This window comes from Mustelus asterias, chromosome 8, assembly GCF_964213995.1.
Source record: "Mustelus asterias chromosome 8, sMusAst1.hap1.1, whole genome shotgun sequence".
In the NCBI taxonomy this organism is placed as follows: Eukaryota; Metazoa; Chordata; class Chondrichthyes; order Carcharhiniformes; family Triakidae; genus Mustelus; species Mustelus asterias.
In genome coordinates, this window is record NC_135808.1 from 80,072,963 (window position 1) to 80,089,889 (window position 16,927).

General features: G+C 40.2%; 1 protein-coding gene across 1 annotated transcript in view; it reads left to right on the plus strand.

Moving 5' to 3' along the window:
• The window catches only part of lamc1 (laminin, gamma 1), a 251,907-nt gene that overhangs the window by 152,216 nt on the left and 82,764 nt on the right, over positions 1 to 16,927 (plus strand). The window contains exon 3 of the mRNA XM_078218326.1: positions 13,513 to 13,643. Within this exon, the coding sequence (XP_078074452.1) occupies positions 13,513 to 13,643 (131 nt within the window). The remainder of the gene's footprint in view (positions 1 to 13,512; positions 13,644 to 16,927) is intronic.

Below are 16,927 nucleotides of genomic sequence, written 5' to 3' on the forward strand. Positions count from 1 at the left end.
ATCTGATGGTGATGTCATCAGGGTGTTGGCAGAGGCTGTTGGCTGTTTTGCTTTCAGTTTTGGACTCTGTGCAGTGCAGAGAGTATCTCCAATAAATCTGTTACTTTGTGGTTTGCACAAGTGGATTCAATCTTTTTCTGTGTAAAACCCGCAACACCTAAAATAGGATATTACACCTGTTCCTGGTGTAATATTCTGGTGAAGAAATTTCTCCTCATCTCAATCCTAAAATGTTTACCCCTATCCTCGGACTGAGACCATTGGTTCTGGACTCCCCTGCCACCAGGAACGTCCTTTCCGCACCTCCTCTGTCTAGTCCTGTTAGAATTTTATAGGTTTGGGAGATCCACTCCCTCATTCTTCTTAACTCCAGCGAATATAATCCTAACCAACTCGATCTCTCCACATACATCAGTTCTTCCATCCTGGAGTCGGTCTGGTGAACTTCAACAGAGATCAAACAAACCAGGGAAAAAGCTACATGGATGGAAAGCAGTGAAATGTGGCAACTCTGCATGTGGCCGATAGTTAACAAAATGTCTCATGGACCACGCTCAGAACCCTGATGGGCTGCAGGTTGCTCACCGCTGGTCCAGAAGCTCTCATGGATCATTGTGGCTTGCTGTGCATTGCACAACCTGGCATTGCAAAGGAGGCAGGACTTGGCAGTTGACAAGATGGAGGAGTTCCTTCGATGAAGAGGACCTTAAAGAGGGTGAGATCAAGGAAACCGAAGCTGCAGATGAAGAGACCATAACACTTGCCAGACGAGGAAGGTGTGCACGCGAGAGGGGTAATGAGTTGCATTGTGCATCCTCTTAGACAAGTGCCCTCCATCATGGAACAGTGTCAACAGCAAGGTTGCTGTTTCTCTCCAGAGATGACTCAGTTCTTTGTGTCACCTTCTCAAGCGCATTGAAATCCTGCACTCGGTTAGGGATGCTAGCCTGTATTGTCCTCAACTTATTGTAGATGTGGACCATCTGAGGATGATAATGTTCAACCAGTTGCTTGCCAGACATATTGTGCTTTCATGGCCAGCCCTGGCCCTTGTGTACTCAAAAATGCTCAGACACCATGAGACAAAGATCATCCCTTGTTTCTAATAAAGAATGCTTCAGCACTTCCTTTCTCCTATCCCATTACTCCCTTTGGCATTGTTTAAAGCTATGGTGGGCACTTCCCAAACATGCTCAAAGCCTTTATCACCCACCAGAATGACTATTTGGAATTAGCACCACTGACCTCAGCCAGTGTACTGGTGAAGGAACGCACAATGCTTCATCCCTATATTGCCTGTGTTGCAGGCAAGTATAGGGTGAGGGACATTCACAGTTGTAGGTTCAACAATAATGTGGCTGATAGGGACAGAGTTTGTCACCTTGAGTGGCAAGGTGCTCTCACTCACCAGGCAGGAGTGCACGTGAGCCCAAGTATGGGCTCTTGACATTAAAAACCCAGTAGATGACACTGCACATGGAGTTCCAGGATGTTTAACCCTCCTTCATGCGTTTACACATCTGCCCTTCTACATGGCACCCACTTCATCATCTTTCAGTCATGCAGACAAGGTCGGAGAACGCCTCAACCGTACACATTTAAGACTGAACTTGACATGACTACAAAGCAAGTAAATGACTTGCCTTCCACCAGCACACTTAAAACTAAGGCCAGGCATCAGTGACATCAGGTTTGATCTGAAAATCGGTGCATGTTGTTGTGAGATGAGCAGATTAGATAAATGAGATGCCCATGATCTTAGTGGCATCTGAGATAAGTGGTGGGTGAGACATTGGTGTGTCACCTGATTGACAGCAACACAGCATGCGCAAGAGATGTGGATTGGGTGTGGTTCTATTTACAGTTGTGAATATCAAATGCATGTTGTGAACATGCCTTGTAGTCCTAAATCTTTTCAACTTTCCTAATAGCGCTACGTCTTGGTGCTTCCCCGACATCCACAGGAGAGTTGGAAGCAACCTCCAGACAATTTATGCTCTGTTGTCTACGATGATGTGATGAAATTGTGTGTCCTCTGGAGGTCTCCTGCTGTGGGGCAGGTACACCCTCCTCAGCCTGCGGAGCTGGAGGTAATGGGGTCAGAGGAAGAGGAGTTTGGGATTGGCTGGAGAGGCCCAGAGCCACCTGGGGACCAGCTGTTGGTTCACCTCCCTTTGGGTACCCATGAGCCCCTGACTTGACTCCTTGAGGATAAGGGGCAGCTGGAGTAAGATCAAGGTGTCCCGCAACCCCCTTATATTGCCCCATGGATGCCACCAAGCCAACATGGATGACGAGCAGTAGAGGACCAATGTGTCCATGGGGTGTGTTGTCCTTGGTGCATTGGTATGCTCGTATTATCACCTCAGTGCGAAAACCCATCATTGCGGCCAGAGGGTAGAGAGCTGATTTTACACCCACTCCAATCCCGCCCCCAATTTCTATCCACCTTAGTAAATCATTTTTATTCATTTCAATTAGATAACCCTTCATTTTATGCACTCAAAGGTATACGAGCCTAATCTATGTAATTTATCCTTTTTATTTTAACTACTTAGCCTATTAAGCATTCTGATGAATTAGCACAGCACAACTTTCAAGGCCAGTATATGCTTCCTGAGGTGCACTGGCCAGAACTGAATACAACTATTAAGATAGGGTCTGACTGGAGTGTCCTGTAGCTGCAACGCAACTTCCACCCCTTTTTATTTCAGTCCTTTTTTGTATCTGTCCACTAGTTATTAGTGATATTTGTACATGGCCCCTAAATCCTTTAGAAAATACTTTGATCTTTCATGGATTTAAGAGTGGATAAGCTCAAACTACTTCATCCATCACAGTTTTATCCACTCAGCTAATCTATCAGTGGCCATTAGAAGTTTTTATTCATTGTTGATTGTGTCGCTTGTACTGTTAGCAAATTTAGATACACAGTTCACTAATTTTTCATCTAAGCTACTTTTAAATATAGTGAAAAGCTGAGGTGCAACAACACGAGTCACTCTGCCAGTTTGAGTACGTATATGTTTCCTAATTCCGAACTAATTTCCTGTTCAAGCAGATAAGGTTGCCTCTTGGCAATTCTTTCAAGCAAGCAGTGTGAGACTCCAATTGCATTGGTTTGGGTTGTAAAGTTTATGACCCAGTGCCATTGCAGACAATCAAGTAAAGTAAATGACCCACACCAGGCCCTAGAAATGAAAGGCCAACATTTCTGGTCTACTGCACCACCATGTCCTTTTATCAAACTGTTTCCTGTGTGTAATTTAAAGAAAATTTATACTAGTTGGATTCCTAAATTAAATTATATTCGGCTAATATTTTGTCATTTTAAGGTTTATTAATAAAGCCTTGGTGCGGGGCTCGGATGTTAAAGAAATAGGAAATTATCTTCAAAAATTATTGATTGTACTTTGCTGTGTCTAAATTAGCTGCTGCATTCCCCTCAGTAGAAGTAACCACACTTCATTTAAATGAATATATTGGGTGCACTTTAACTTGGTCATATGCTTAGTTAAAATGGATTATTTAATTTTGCTGTCTCTCCTGCTCATGCCCTTTGTTCTCTACATATGTGCATTCTCTCGCACAGCTGCATCCATGCACACTTGCACACCAGAATCTAGTGAATTTGATTTCCTGACATGAACATCCTTGGCATAAAAAAAGACAAAGGGGCAAAAATGTGTTCATGTACAAGCAGCTCTACATGAACAACTTTATCCCCCAACGTGTTAGTTTTAAATTGTGCATCTGTGTCTACATACACATAAAATGATCCCCAAACACATCTGAAGGATGAGCAGCAAAGATTAAATGTAATCCAGAATGAAAGAGGGGTTAAATAATCATAACTGTTTCCTGCTTAAGGAGTGGCAAAACAAGCTAAACTGTTTGCAGGATTACAACTACTACTTAATGACTGCAACCTTCAATTTTTGTGGAGGCTTGCAGTAGTCTGCAGTGTATGATTAGTGATTTTCTGACTGCATACTTGTTGGATTTACTAATTATGGGGAGAGGTTGCTATGGCTTGCAATGCATATTTCTGATTGAAAATTGCAAAGCATATTCTTCGCATCATAGTTGTTCTGAAGTGGATTGATGTAATCCAGGATAAGTGTTCAAATTTGTTTAATGTGGTTGTGATGCGGACATTTAATTTTACAAATTCTAGTATATTCCTTAATTATTGCTGAAGGGCCTCGTGGGCAAATCAGGAGGCAGTAAAGGCAAGTGTGAACAGAATGAATGCATCAGCATATATGTGGGTTTGTATTTTGTGCCTGTTCTGCCATATACTTGTAATGAATGACTGAAATCTGCATTGGCATGAGACCAGTTCCAGATGTGGTTTACAGTGGTGTCAATTAGAAACTTGGAATGAGGACTTTTTTAGAATTATAACTGGATTCCAGCTGTATATATAACTGGAACCATATAAGATATTTCTTTTAGTCTTAAAAATACAAGATGTTTAGACCAAATCATCTATTTCAAGTCATTGAAACATAGCTGTAAAGTTGCTATGCATCTGTTTCACATTGTGGTTTAAACATTTAGAATATAAGGTTAAATAAATTGAATCCTTTTACTCCACCCATCGAGAAAAATTGTTCAATGCACCTTGTAACCAAAATTTGATAGTGGAAGGACAGTAATTTTAATGTTGGTTGATGCTGGAATACAGCTAGGTTTTTTTGTAGGGTTCTCTAAAGAATCCATCCTAAAGAAAATATCAGTGAGTGTTGATTTTTGGTTTTGATTTAATTATTTTTTTAGTGATGTAATAGAATTATACATAATACTTAAGTCAGTCTGCAGTGGTATTGCACATTAAGACCAAGTGTTACCTTAAGTGAAGCTGGGTAAAAGATCAGGGGATTTGGATCAGGGTGCCAGATATAATTTGGTCTCCATTTTAAAGTCAAAGATTGTGCCCTGATTGTTAGTTTCATTATGTACATTCCTATATCTGCATTTCAAAGATGTTACTACAGTATGATCAGTTTGAATAGACAATTCCCTTTGAGTGTGAACATAAGAATTTGAATAGAATGTCTGTAAATGCAAGATATTAAATATGGATTATGAAAGCCTGTTGTGCTAATAAGAAACTCTGGTCAAGACACCTTTGTACAAAAACAGAAAAATGCTGAAAAAACTCAGCAGGTCTAGTTGCATCTGTGGAAAGAACTGACCAAATAATTCCTACAGTGCAGAAGGAGGCCATTTGGCCCATTGAGTCTGCACCGCCTCTCTGAAAAAATCCAGAGAAAATAGAGTTAACGTTTCCAGTCTGTATGAACATTTCGGAACTTGGAATGGTGTTTATAGTTCTGAGTTGTACTGTTTTAGAAAGAAGACTCCAGTTTTATAATTGATTTTTTTTCTTATATAAGCCTGAAATTGTAGTCAGGAAATTAGAATTCTTTTTAATGAACTGCCCTGAAGAAGAATCATATGGACTCAAAACTGATGCTGCCAGACCTGCTGAGTTTTTCCAGCATTTTTCTGTTTTTGTTTCTAATTCCAGCATCTGTAGTATTTTGCTTTTATTTTCTTGCACGCAAAACTTGTTTCTTCAATACAGAAATTTTGTTTTGCTGTTTGTAAATTTATGGGCTATATGCCTGGAATCTGTAGGATGTGGGCGGATGTGCCCTGTGGATACGATGTTCTGCAGGCAATCAGTGCTGGAAGAGCCTGGAAGCAACAGCTTAAGAATGTTCTTGTACGAATTCCAGTCTGCTCTCCATGACCTCCATCTCTTGAGACAATCTATGGAAGCAACATGCAAACTGTTATGTGTTCTTGTTGTCTTTTGGATCCCTGATGTTAGTAATAATCACACTTTAAGCTTGGAAAGATGAGCTCTTTATGTTTCATAACAGCCATGCTCCTTGTACAAAAGAAGAACTGGTTTGAACTGGTTCTGCTAAGCATCACTTCATTAATTCAACAATGCACGTACATTCTAACTGCACTAAATCCCGCTCATGTATTCTTATGTCCTCGCTGATATTCAAAGTGCTCCATGCCGATTTGAGCAATCGCTTCATGGCTATGGTTACACCCATCCCTGTTTATGCAACATATAATGGGGAAATCACTTGATCCAAGACTAGGAAGTTTTCTTTAATGGCACTACAGATGTTTGTCGTTATCCCTTCTGAAAATAAAATATATATAGATTGATGGAGCTGACATTTCTTTCTATGGTGATGAAGAGTTGTTTTTGGCAATGTCACTTGAATGTTTAGTGTGGCACCAGTAATACTATGGTAATTAGAATAATTAAACCAGTACACTGCTTTTACGATGTTCTTCATTCATTATGTTATATTGGTGCCACCATTAATTATCACCACCAGTGACAGACCTAATATTGGATGCAAAGTAGACCGGTTTAGAGCGGAGTTTCCTGTACTTGAACAGGGGTATCCGCAGGGGTTACTTTTTACTGACACAAGCATTTCTTCTATTGATCCATTCATCCATCTATCTTTTGTATCTTGCCTTTTTATCTAGCATGTTTTGAGTGCCACACTGCCTTTAATACAAATACCATAAATCGCAATATATAGGTTGGCCCAGTGTATAAGCCAACCCAGTTTTTCTGGCCTTGGCATGTAAGTTGACAGCTCCATCTTTGCATATCAGCCGTGAAATGCAATACTTACATTAGTAGTCAGCTTCAAATTTTTGCTCCCCAAATAAATGTTTTGCTTATCTTATAATTGGGTGCAAGAGATCAAGGAAGAGAGATGAGCTATGTTACAAAGATGTACAAGCGTTAAAGCACACTCACACAGAGGAGAGCCTATGTGACGAACGACTAAGAGAAATGAATCTTCCAACAAAACAAATGAAGTATGAAACTGGTTTCAAGCGAAGTTTGTAATATTTGGTATCCTGTCAAAAACCTCTGCTGCTGCAAGGAAATTTGGTGTTACTGAGAAACTGGTGTGAGACTGGAAGGAATATGCCTAAAGAAGATGCTCAGGACCAAATATGTCATGAGAACAGTATTACCAAATAAACCTGTTGGACTTTAACCTGGTGTTGGTAAAATTCTTACTCTGATCTTGAGAAGCATGTGGGTCTTTGAAATTCAGAATGGTTTCATCATCACCGGAAATGCAATGTGTATATATGCACTTTCGTGGGGCAAATCAAACCCCAAGCCCAATAAAGATTTCAGGCCAGCAACTGGTTGGTGCAGCTGCTTTATGGAACAAAAGTATTTAGTGTTGTGGCAGAAGACCAAGATCACTCCAAGACTACCAAAAGACTTCAACGCCAAAATTAGCAGTTTCCAGTGAATCATCATCAGACAAACACACAAAACCACGAGTACCCATTATGCCACGTTGGCAACATGGATGAAACACTGATGAATTTAGATATGTCCAGCAACTGAACTGTGAAGTGGAAAGTTTCGAAAACCATTCTGGTGAAACCCACAGGACATGAGAAGACTAGATTCACGGTGCTGTAGCCTGCATGGCTAATGGAACAAAATTAAAGACTACGGTAATTTTCAACCATGCCGAACATCATGTTTCCTGCAGGGGGCTTTATTCGGGTCCATGGCAGTGGTCAGATGGATCAGGATGGAGTGACGTTTATGGATTGATAATGTGTGGAATAGGCTTTCCATTTGCCTATGTAAAGCATGCAGTTTCTGAAATCCTCTTTTTCTAAATCAAGAGTTCCCACCTAACGTGGTTGACCAGGCCCATCACCATATCCAGTCCATTTCACTTCTGCTTTCAACTCTTCCCCTCCTCCCAAAACCTTGATGAGGATTCCTCTTGTCCTAATTTTCCACCTCCGCAGCCTTCTTATTGAATGATCATCCTCTGCCATTTTTGTCAGTTGCAATGTGATGCCGCCATCAAATAAGTCTTCCCTTCCCTGTTCAACACTATAAGGGACCATTTCCTCTGTGACAACATGGTCCACCTAGCACCCTCTCCCTTCTCTATATCACCTTTTCATGCAACTGCGAGAGATGAGCATCTATCCTTTTATCTTCTCCCTTCTCATCATTCAAAGCTCCAAACACTCTTTATAAGTTCTTTCAATTCAATATACTCGCAATTTATAATGTGGTCTCCTCCTCACCATTGGGAAGATCAAATATGAGTGCTTTGCGGAACACCTCTGTTCAATCTGCAAGCATGACTCAAGCGTCCCGTCGCTTGTCACTTTAATTCTGCACCTTGCTTCCACTCTGATTTTTCTGTCCATGTCCTACTTCAGTATTCAAATGAAACTCAGTGCAAGCTCGAGGCAAAATACTACAGGGCCATCTCGTGAAAAAAAATTCTAAGTCCAGAACTAGTGTGAAAACAGGAGAGTTTCGGATTCATTTTTTCGGCGAGTCCAAATGTCATATCTTACGCACTTAGTGCATAACAAAAGGCTGAAAACCATTTCTTGCCTGTAGGGGGAGGGATGGGGCTTAAATTGCCAGAAAACCAACTGATAGCAGCAAAGGGCACAATTGCACATCTGTAGATCTCTCTGATATGAGCGGCAAAGCAATGAAGTTACTGTGAAAATCCCCTCATTGCCCCATTCTGGTGGCTCTTTGGGTACACTGAGGGAGAATTTAGCATAGCCAATGCACCTAACCAGCACCTCTTTTAGACTGTAGGAGGAAACCGGAGCACCCAGAGGAAACCCACACATGGTGGGAGAATGTGCAGACTCTGCGCAGACAGTGACTGAAGCTGAGAATCGAACCCGGATCCCTGACACTGAGGCAGCAGTGCTAATCACTGTTGCCACCATGCTGCCTACCAATCACCTTCAATCTATGCCCCCTTGGTAATTGACCCCTCAGTGAGGGGAAGCCATTCTTTCCTGTCAACCCTGTCTAGGTTCCTTATAAAGAGCCATCCAGACGCGAAATGTGAACTCTTAAGTCTCCACAGATACTTTCAGACCTGCTGTGATTTTCTAATGTTTTTTGTTTATTTTTGGATTTCAACATCCACAGTAATTTTGCTTTTAAATTTGCGAAGCCTTGAGTTTGCCTGTCAAATATCTGTGACGGACAAGAGGAAAGGAAGAAAAGTTAAAACTGAATGTGTAGATATCAAGAAAAAGGTGCAGACGATAGTATTGACAAGGGAGACAATGAAATTATGTAGTTGTGGAGAGGTATATGTGAAAGGGAGACTATTGAAGACGAGTAAATATATAATGACAAAATGTTTAAAGAAAATATTTGGAGAAAATCCATCGAACATTTATTGGATATATTCAAAATAATAAATTAGGCATGCCTAATTTATTTGCAAGTTTCAACTTGTACTTCACGGTTTTCATAATGAGACTATCAGGTAACACTGACTTGACAGCATTGCTGCCATTTTGGAGATGCACCAACCAATGATGTCTCCTAATTATGAATGTCTCGATGTGTTCAGCAACAGGAAGGATATCCCCCTCCCCAACCCCGCCAGCAGCATTATTTGGAGGGATCACCTATCCTTTTCAGGTTAGTCGCTGATTTGTTTTATTCTAGTTGTTGCTAATGTTAGAGGAGTCCAGCACTTGCTAGAGTTCTGCCAATTTGTTAAAATCTGCAACAAATGCTGAGGCGGGTGCTAAAACACTTGATCCTGACTCCAAGGCTTTTATACAAATCAGCCTCTCCCAGACCTAGGTATAGTTGTAGATATTCCCCAATGAATGAAGCATGACTGGGAAAATGAACAGAGGTAGCACAAATCAGGACCAGCTACCAGAAGAAGGAGGAGGGGAAGAAAGGCCCTGATCCTCTGGTTGTTCATCACCTTGTACTGCAAGAAAGAGCAAAGCATGTCAGTTAATGTTGGCAGAAAATGCAGAAATAAATGTTGACCAGGACAGTGGGTGAGCTTCCCTGCTCTTTGAATCATACTATCAGATCTTTTACATCTACTCTTGGTTTAAGGTCTCATCTGGAATACACTTTTACTAATGCAACAAGTGTTCTAGGAATGTCAACCTAGATTAGGGGGCTTGAAGTCAAAACTTGCATGACTTAATTTAAAATGGGAACACAAATAGATGAGAGTACTTCAGATGTGTTCAGAACAATTTCTATTTTATACGGACTGAGGTTGAAATAATTGCAGTTTAACACAGTGCCACACATGCACAAATAACCTGAACCTTCTGTTTAGCAGTCAGCTCATGTGATTTTAATTATGTGACAATTGACTAGAAATTAGTCTGCTAATTGCTCGACTAGTGTATCTGTTTTTACACGCATTGAATGGCTGTAAAAGCCTAGCTGTCTTGGGCTAGAATAATCCATGTTGTGTCTTTAAGGCATAGTGATTTCTTCCAGCTCTCACTATATTGCTTTCGTATGAAAAAAAAATGACTTCACCAGTACCAACTGCCATAGAATTGCCACAGTTTTGTAACTATGGATTGTTACAACTGCTCAGCAGTTGGGTCTTTTAATGAATTTTAGTTATAATTACAAATCTATTTACACTTTCTCAAATACTTGGTCATCATTTTCTGTGGACTTTTTATATAATTACAAGTTTAGTTCAATTTTCCCAAATGTGTGTTGACTTAATATAGGTGCATAGTTGTAATTATGTTCTGGTAAGGCAACTGATTGCAGGGTTTAATTTACTTCATGCTGAGACTTTCCACTATGATTTTCTTGATATTGACACCAGCCTATATTGTGTTCATATCTTGACGATGTAGATTCTTGACTGGTCCAGAGATTGCCTTCTGAAAGACAATCCCTGCCCCCTAGGGGACAGTGTGGCCCACAGTGTATGCATTTCAGTTTTGTGAATGGCAGGTAGATCTGGTGTAAATAAGTGAGAAGTTTCTGACTTGATGCAACTAATGTGAATCAGATGTTGTATTTGGTACAAGCTATCAATTCTATTCCAGTGTGTTTTACTGTGCACAGCTGGATGTGTATAGTATTGAAAATAACAACATGACAAATGTGCATTTGATAAATGTAAATTGCTTTGGCTACCTTTCCACTTTAAACCTTTTTGTTGGACAATTGATGGAACAAAGTCAGTGATAATGCTTTGCATAAAGACCTCTTTCCCTGCTCAGGTAAGTTGAAGTGTATTCATGCTCTTACTACTAATACTCCTGGCTATACAATTGAGACACATCAGGAACTACCATTCCTCAAAATCAAGCTAACACAAAGCTTAAATAGGTTTTACCTTCATTAGAAGATATTCTTAGTTTACTTTTAACTAATTTCAGTGAAAACTTGAACAGATGGGTTTTGGATGAGCTGCTGAACTGAGGCCCTATCTGTTCTCGTGTAAACATAAAAGATTCCCAAAGCAGAGCAAGGTAGTTCTCCTGGTGGCTGGCCAACACCAAACATCCCTGAAAAACAGAGCATCTGAATAATTATCATACAGCAAAGAATAAGTCTGTCCAGCCTATTGCAGTGATGGGTGACATGGACTAATGAGTGGACCACGTGAGTGACCCTTCAATTCAGTGGGCTGCAAGATTAAAATTGGGCATGTTCACTATGAATCTCGATGAAGATGGAATCCAATTAATTGCATGCCAACATTTCATAAGTTATAGAAAATGTCTAATCATTCAGATATTAATATATCTGTCATCAACTTCAAGCGGAAAAGCAAAAATATTTACACTTGATTGGGCACAGATTGGGCTCAGTCAATGTATGTGCTATCAGCTCACCCCTCACTTCACGTGCCCTTGTTTAATGTGCATGTCACTGGTAGGAAAAAGGCTGTGGATGGAAACCAGTGGAATATGGCAACTCCATGCATGGCAACAGTCAACAAAATAAAATGTCTCGTGGGCCGCACTCAGAATGCTGATGGGCCGTATGTGGCTCCTGGGCTGCAGGTTGCTCACACTGGCCTACAGTGTCTGTGAAGTATTTTTTGTAAAACTAGTTCTACTCCCGTAGTTTTTCTTTCTCAAATATACAGCAATTCCCTCTTGAAAGTTACTATTGAATCAGTTTCCACCATTTAATGCATGCAGTGCATTCTAGGTTGGAACAGTGTGCTGCAAAAAGGTAGGCAGCAACTATCGCATTCGTGTTTGTGGGATTTGCCATATGGAAATGAATTCCCTGTTAATAATTCCTTTTGGCAATATAAAATATTATCAGTTGTTAACTCTTTTGAGTACAGTGTTCTGCACCATGATGCCTTGTTTTCTGCTTACCAGCTTTAAAATCTGTGTTCTTATTGACTTGCATGTAGTTGAAGCTACATGCGTCACTAGTGATGCAACTGTGCAGACCTCGGGCGACAAAATTCAATAAGGTGAACGAACAAAAGCAAAGTACTTGGATGCTGGAAATTTGGAATAAAATTAAAAATTCTGGAAATACTCAGTAGGTATTCACAGGAAACAGTGATTTTAATTATAGCCATCTGGATCGCTTTAAGGATCGCACAATGACTAGCTATGCGCAACATATTTGGTATGCAGAATTGGTAGCTGATTTTAATAGATTTGAAATGACTTCAAGGAATACCAAATCGTTGTATCAGAAAGAGACATCAAGTGTTCAGTAAAACCTAGCTTTTCTCATGCTTTGAGTTTCCAAAAGATGTCATTGTTTAATATGGTGTTGGCAGTTACAATCTAGACTAACACAGATGATGGGTTTCCAAAGTATAGCTTCATCTTTTGACAACATCTGAATAACATTTGACAAGATTTGGAGTTTTACCCAAACCCTTCTGTATAGGTCAATGACTCTATTGCAAAACATAAAACATCATAATTTGTACATATCATCTTCTCCACTTTCATTCCCTGGGATTAAAGTTAGTTTTTCAATGTGCCATTCTTTTGAATACCCTCTTTGCATATCTTGATGACTGCACTATTTCTTCTAACCAAGTAAATACACAATGATTTATAAGAATACATTTTTTTTACACACCATTGGCACATCTGGAAAGCACACATGCTTAAAAATTCCAATAATATTTTTCCCAGCTTTTACTTGCAATATAAAATTAAAATTCCAGTTGATCCAAAATTGATAGTTCTATCTGGAAGCTGTGTTTTAGTCTGCAGCATTTTAGTGATTTGGGGAAGGAGAGTTTTCACCCCTGGTTTAATTTTGCACTATCTACAATTTACAGGCTTGTCCCATATTCAGCATAACCAGTGTCACTGGGGAATATCTCTTCTGTTCACTGTACAAATAAACTAATTTTTAAAGAACACGTTTATGGTTTGAGGACACGCAATGCAACTTTTAATATAAAAACACAAAATTAGTTGAATTTATTTAATTTTTAATAAATACAAATAATATCTGATCTAGTCACCTTTTGTTTCATGCACACTTTTCTGGGTGTATTATTGTGGCAGAGGTAGTAAGGTATTTATGCAATGTGTATTGCTGTACTAGATGTCCCCTGGTGCATCTCCTTAAGACTTCAGTGTCTGATTTCTGTTTGTGGTATTGTGTTAACCTGGTTTTTGTTTGTTCTTTTGTAGGAATGGGTTACTGCAACTGACATCCAAGTGACTTTGAATAGGTTGAATACCTTTGGAGACGAGGTTTTTAATGACCCAAAGGTTCTGAAGTCCTACTATTACGCTATTTCAGACTTTGCAGTTGGTGGCAGGTACTTTTATTTTTTGTTCATTTTAACATTCATTTTTAGAACCTGCTGGTGAATCCAGGTTCATGCAATTGCATGAGATTTGCTATTTTCTCCCTTCCCTGTCATTGAAATTAAATGATGTGGAGATGCCGGCGTTGGACTGGGGTAAACACAGTAAGAAGTCTCAACACCAGGTTAAAGTCCAACAGGTTTATTTGGTGGCAAAAGCCACTAGCTTTCGGAGCGCTTGCTGCTCCTTCGTCAGGTGAGTGGGAGTTTTATTCACAAACAGGGCATATTATCTTTATATGCCCTGTTTGTGAATAAAACTCCCACTCACCTGACGAAGGAGCAGCAAGCGCTCCGAAAGCTAGTGCTTTTGCCACCAAATAAACCTGTTGGACTTTAACCTGATGTTGTGAGACTTCTTATTGAAATTAAATGTCAGGTCATCAAAGTTACTCTGGCATTGGTAATCTAAACCCTGGGGGAAGAATTGAAATTTATGCTAGTGTGCAGTCGGCTGTAAAAGAGATTGAGATGGAATTGGCATTGGGGTTTCTGCGGGCTTGGTATTTCAAGTGCTTAAAATGTCTTCAGTACGTTGTATTGCTCTTGTAATGGTTCATTTCCTTCCTTTAAAAAAAACTCTCACTACTTTGGTAAAATGTAGTGTTTTCTATGTTTGATTGGCTTTGACCTTCAGAAGAGATCAATGATCTTTAGAAGGGATTGTTGAGTCTTGCAAGCTCTTTTGTGAATTGTTTTCCATTAAACATCAGTAGAGTAGGCAAACTGTGCATGTGCATGCATGGCCATGCAACAAGGCTTAAGGTACTGTGCAGGCTGTTCATGAGCTTTCCCCTTCAAGACACTGCACGTGCAGCTTCACGAGCGTAACTTAAAGCTACTGCATACTAGAATGGACAGGCCACGTGCAACAGAGAGATCTGTCAATTGCCAGTTTTGAAAAATTCAATTGACTCATCATTTACTCCATCAGGGAATGGAGACTGTATTTCCACTATCCTTCACGTGCTTCCTGATTTCGCTCTTGAATGTTCTAATTCTAATTGTGCCCACTTTGTTTCGTGTTTCCCACCAGAGGAAAATAGTTTATATGTTTACCCAATCAAATTAACCATTTTAAACATCTGAATTAGATCAATCTTAACTCAGGGAATGCAAGCAATGTTTATGCAACCTATTCAGTAGGTCAAGGTATCATTCTGTAAATCTACTCTATCCTTCCGAGGTAAGTATATATTTCTTGAGTTGCAATGCCCAAAATAGTAAGTATAGTACTCTGGATGAGGTCTGAGCAAAACTCTCAACATTGAAGCATAATGGCTAACCTATTGAAGATAAAGGCCAACATTCTATTAGCCTTGTTAATTTTTTTACACCTTAACACTTTTGTGTACCTGAAGACACACATTCCTTTGCTCCTTTGCTCTTGCCATTAAGAAAATATTCTGATTTGTTTGCCTTAGATCCAAAGTGGATGATGATCTTGCTCTTCCCCATGTTGAACTTCATCTGTCACAGTTTTGCCATTTACTTAATCTGTCCATGTTCCCCTGCATCTTCTCCTATTTACATAAATGGGGGCAGAAAATGGGAATAAGAGGACAATTGCTTAATAGCTAGCACAATGGAGTTAGATTCAACTCTGAAAAGAAAAAGATTTAATGAATTAACGTGTGAAATTTAATGAAACAAGAAGGGATTTGGTTCAAATTAACTGGGCAGAAAGGTAGGCAAACAGGGCAGTGGATCTGAGTAGCGCGTGGGCAGGGGGAATCGGAGTAGCGCGTGGGCAGGGGGAATCGGAGTAGCGCATGGGCAGGGGGAAAAATAGATGAATATTTCTGCAAGAGGTGTATCAAGGAGTTTTATGCTTACAGAAGTTTAAAAACTAAATTTTAAAACGGAGGCATATAAGGAAACTATTGCAAGCTGTATTAAAGAAAATTGACAAATAGAGTAAAAAGGAGGTAAAAATAAAGATATTGAAGTGTTTAAAAGGAATCTAAAAAAAGACTAAATACTTCATGTCAATAGGGGGAGGGAGGCGAGAAGCCTAATCCTGCTGGAGTAGCCAGCAGCGAAGTGCTCAGGGGCCATTGGGCATGCTCTGATCTCCCAGTATACCTTCACCAGCGAGGTCGGAAATTCAAGTTAGCCTGGCGAATACTGTCCGGAGCTCGCTAAAAGGATTTCAGTAATGAATATTAAAATCAGCCTCATGCCGTTCTCCGGTACAAGGCTGATCATGTCAATAAAAGTGCCCTGGGAAGATTGCGATCGGCGGGATGCCGGATGCTATTCTTGTTATTTGGTTTCCCGCTTACATTTAAAGTCTCATGGAGTTTATTTATTAGTGTCACAAGTAGATTTGCATTAACACTGCAATGAAATTACTACGAACATCCCTAGTCGGCACACTCCGGCGCCTGCTCGGGTACACTGAGGGAGAATTTAGCATGGCCAATGCACCTAACCAGCATGTCTTTCGGACTGTGGGAAGGAACCAGAGCACCCGGAGGAAACCCACGCAGACATGGAGAGAACATGCAGCCTCCACACAGATAGTGACCCAAGCCGGGAATCGAACCCAGGTCCCTGGCAGTGTGAGGCAGCAGTGCTAACCACTGCACCACCATGTCTAACAGGTCCTCCAGCCCATTGTGTCTGCACCAGCTATAAAGCACCTATCTGTTCTAATATTTTTTTCCAGCATTTGGTCTGTAGCCTTGTATGCTATGGCATTTTAAGTGCACAATTAGCAACAGTGTTTCTCCCAGTTTATCTTGGTCTCTGTGTATCTGAAATACATTACGTTGACACATACCTGCATGTCAATGATATATCAATGTGGGTGGCTGTAAGCATGTATATTTGCCTATTTGTGCAAATAGATATATGTGCCTATGTCTTGTGTGTTTCTGTGTTGATGCACATGCCTGTCTCGGTGGTTTCCAGTGTGGCTCAGATTTTCAACGCGTTGTCTGACTGTCTCTGGTCCTCTCTCGTAAATCCGCATAATTCTGAACATTCAATGGAAAGTGATGGGAATGTGAATGATAGGTTTTCTTCCAAAAATGGGTGATTGTACATTAACTCACTAAATGAAATGTTGTCAGGGATCCCAGCTCAAACACCCTTTCAGGTAGTGAGTTCCAGGTTTCTACCACTCTCTGGGTGAAAAAGATTTTCCTCAAATCCCCTCTAAATCTCAAGTTCCTGACCTTAAATCTATGTTCCCTGGTTATTGCCACTTCAATGAAGGGGAAAAGTTTCTT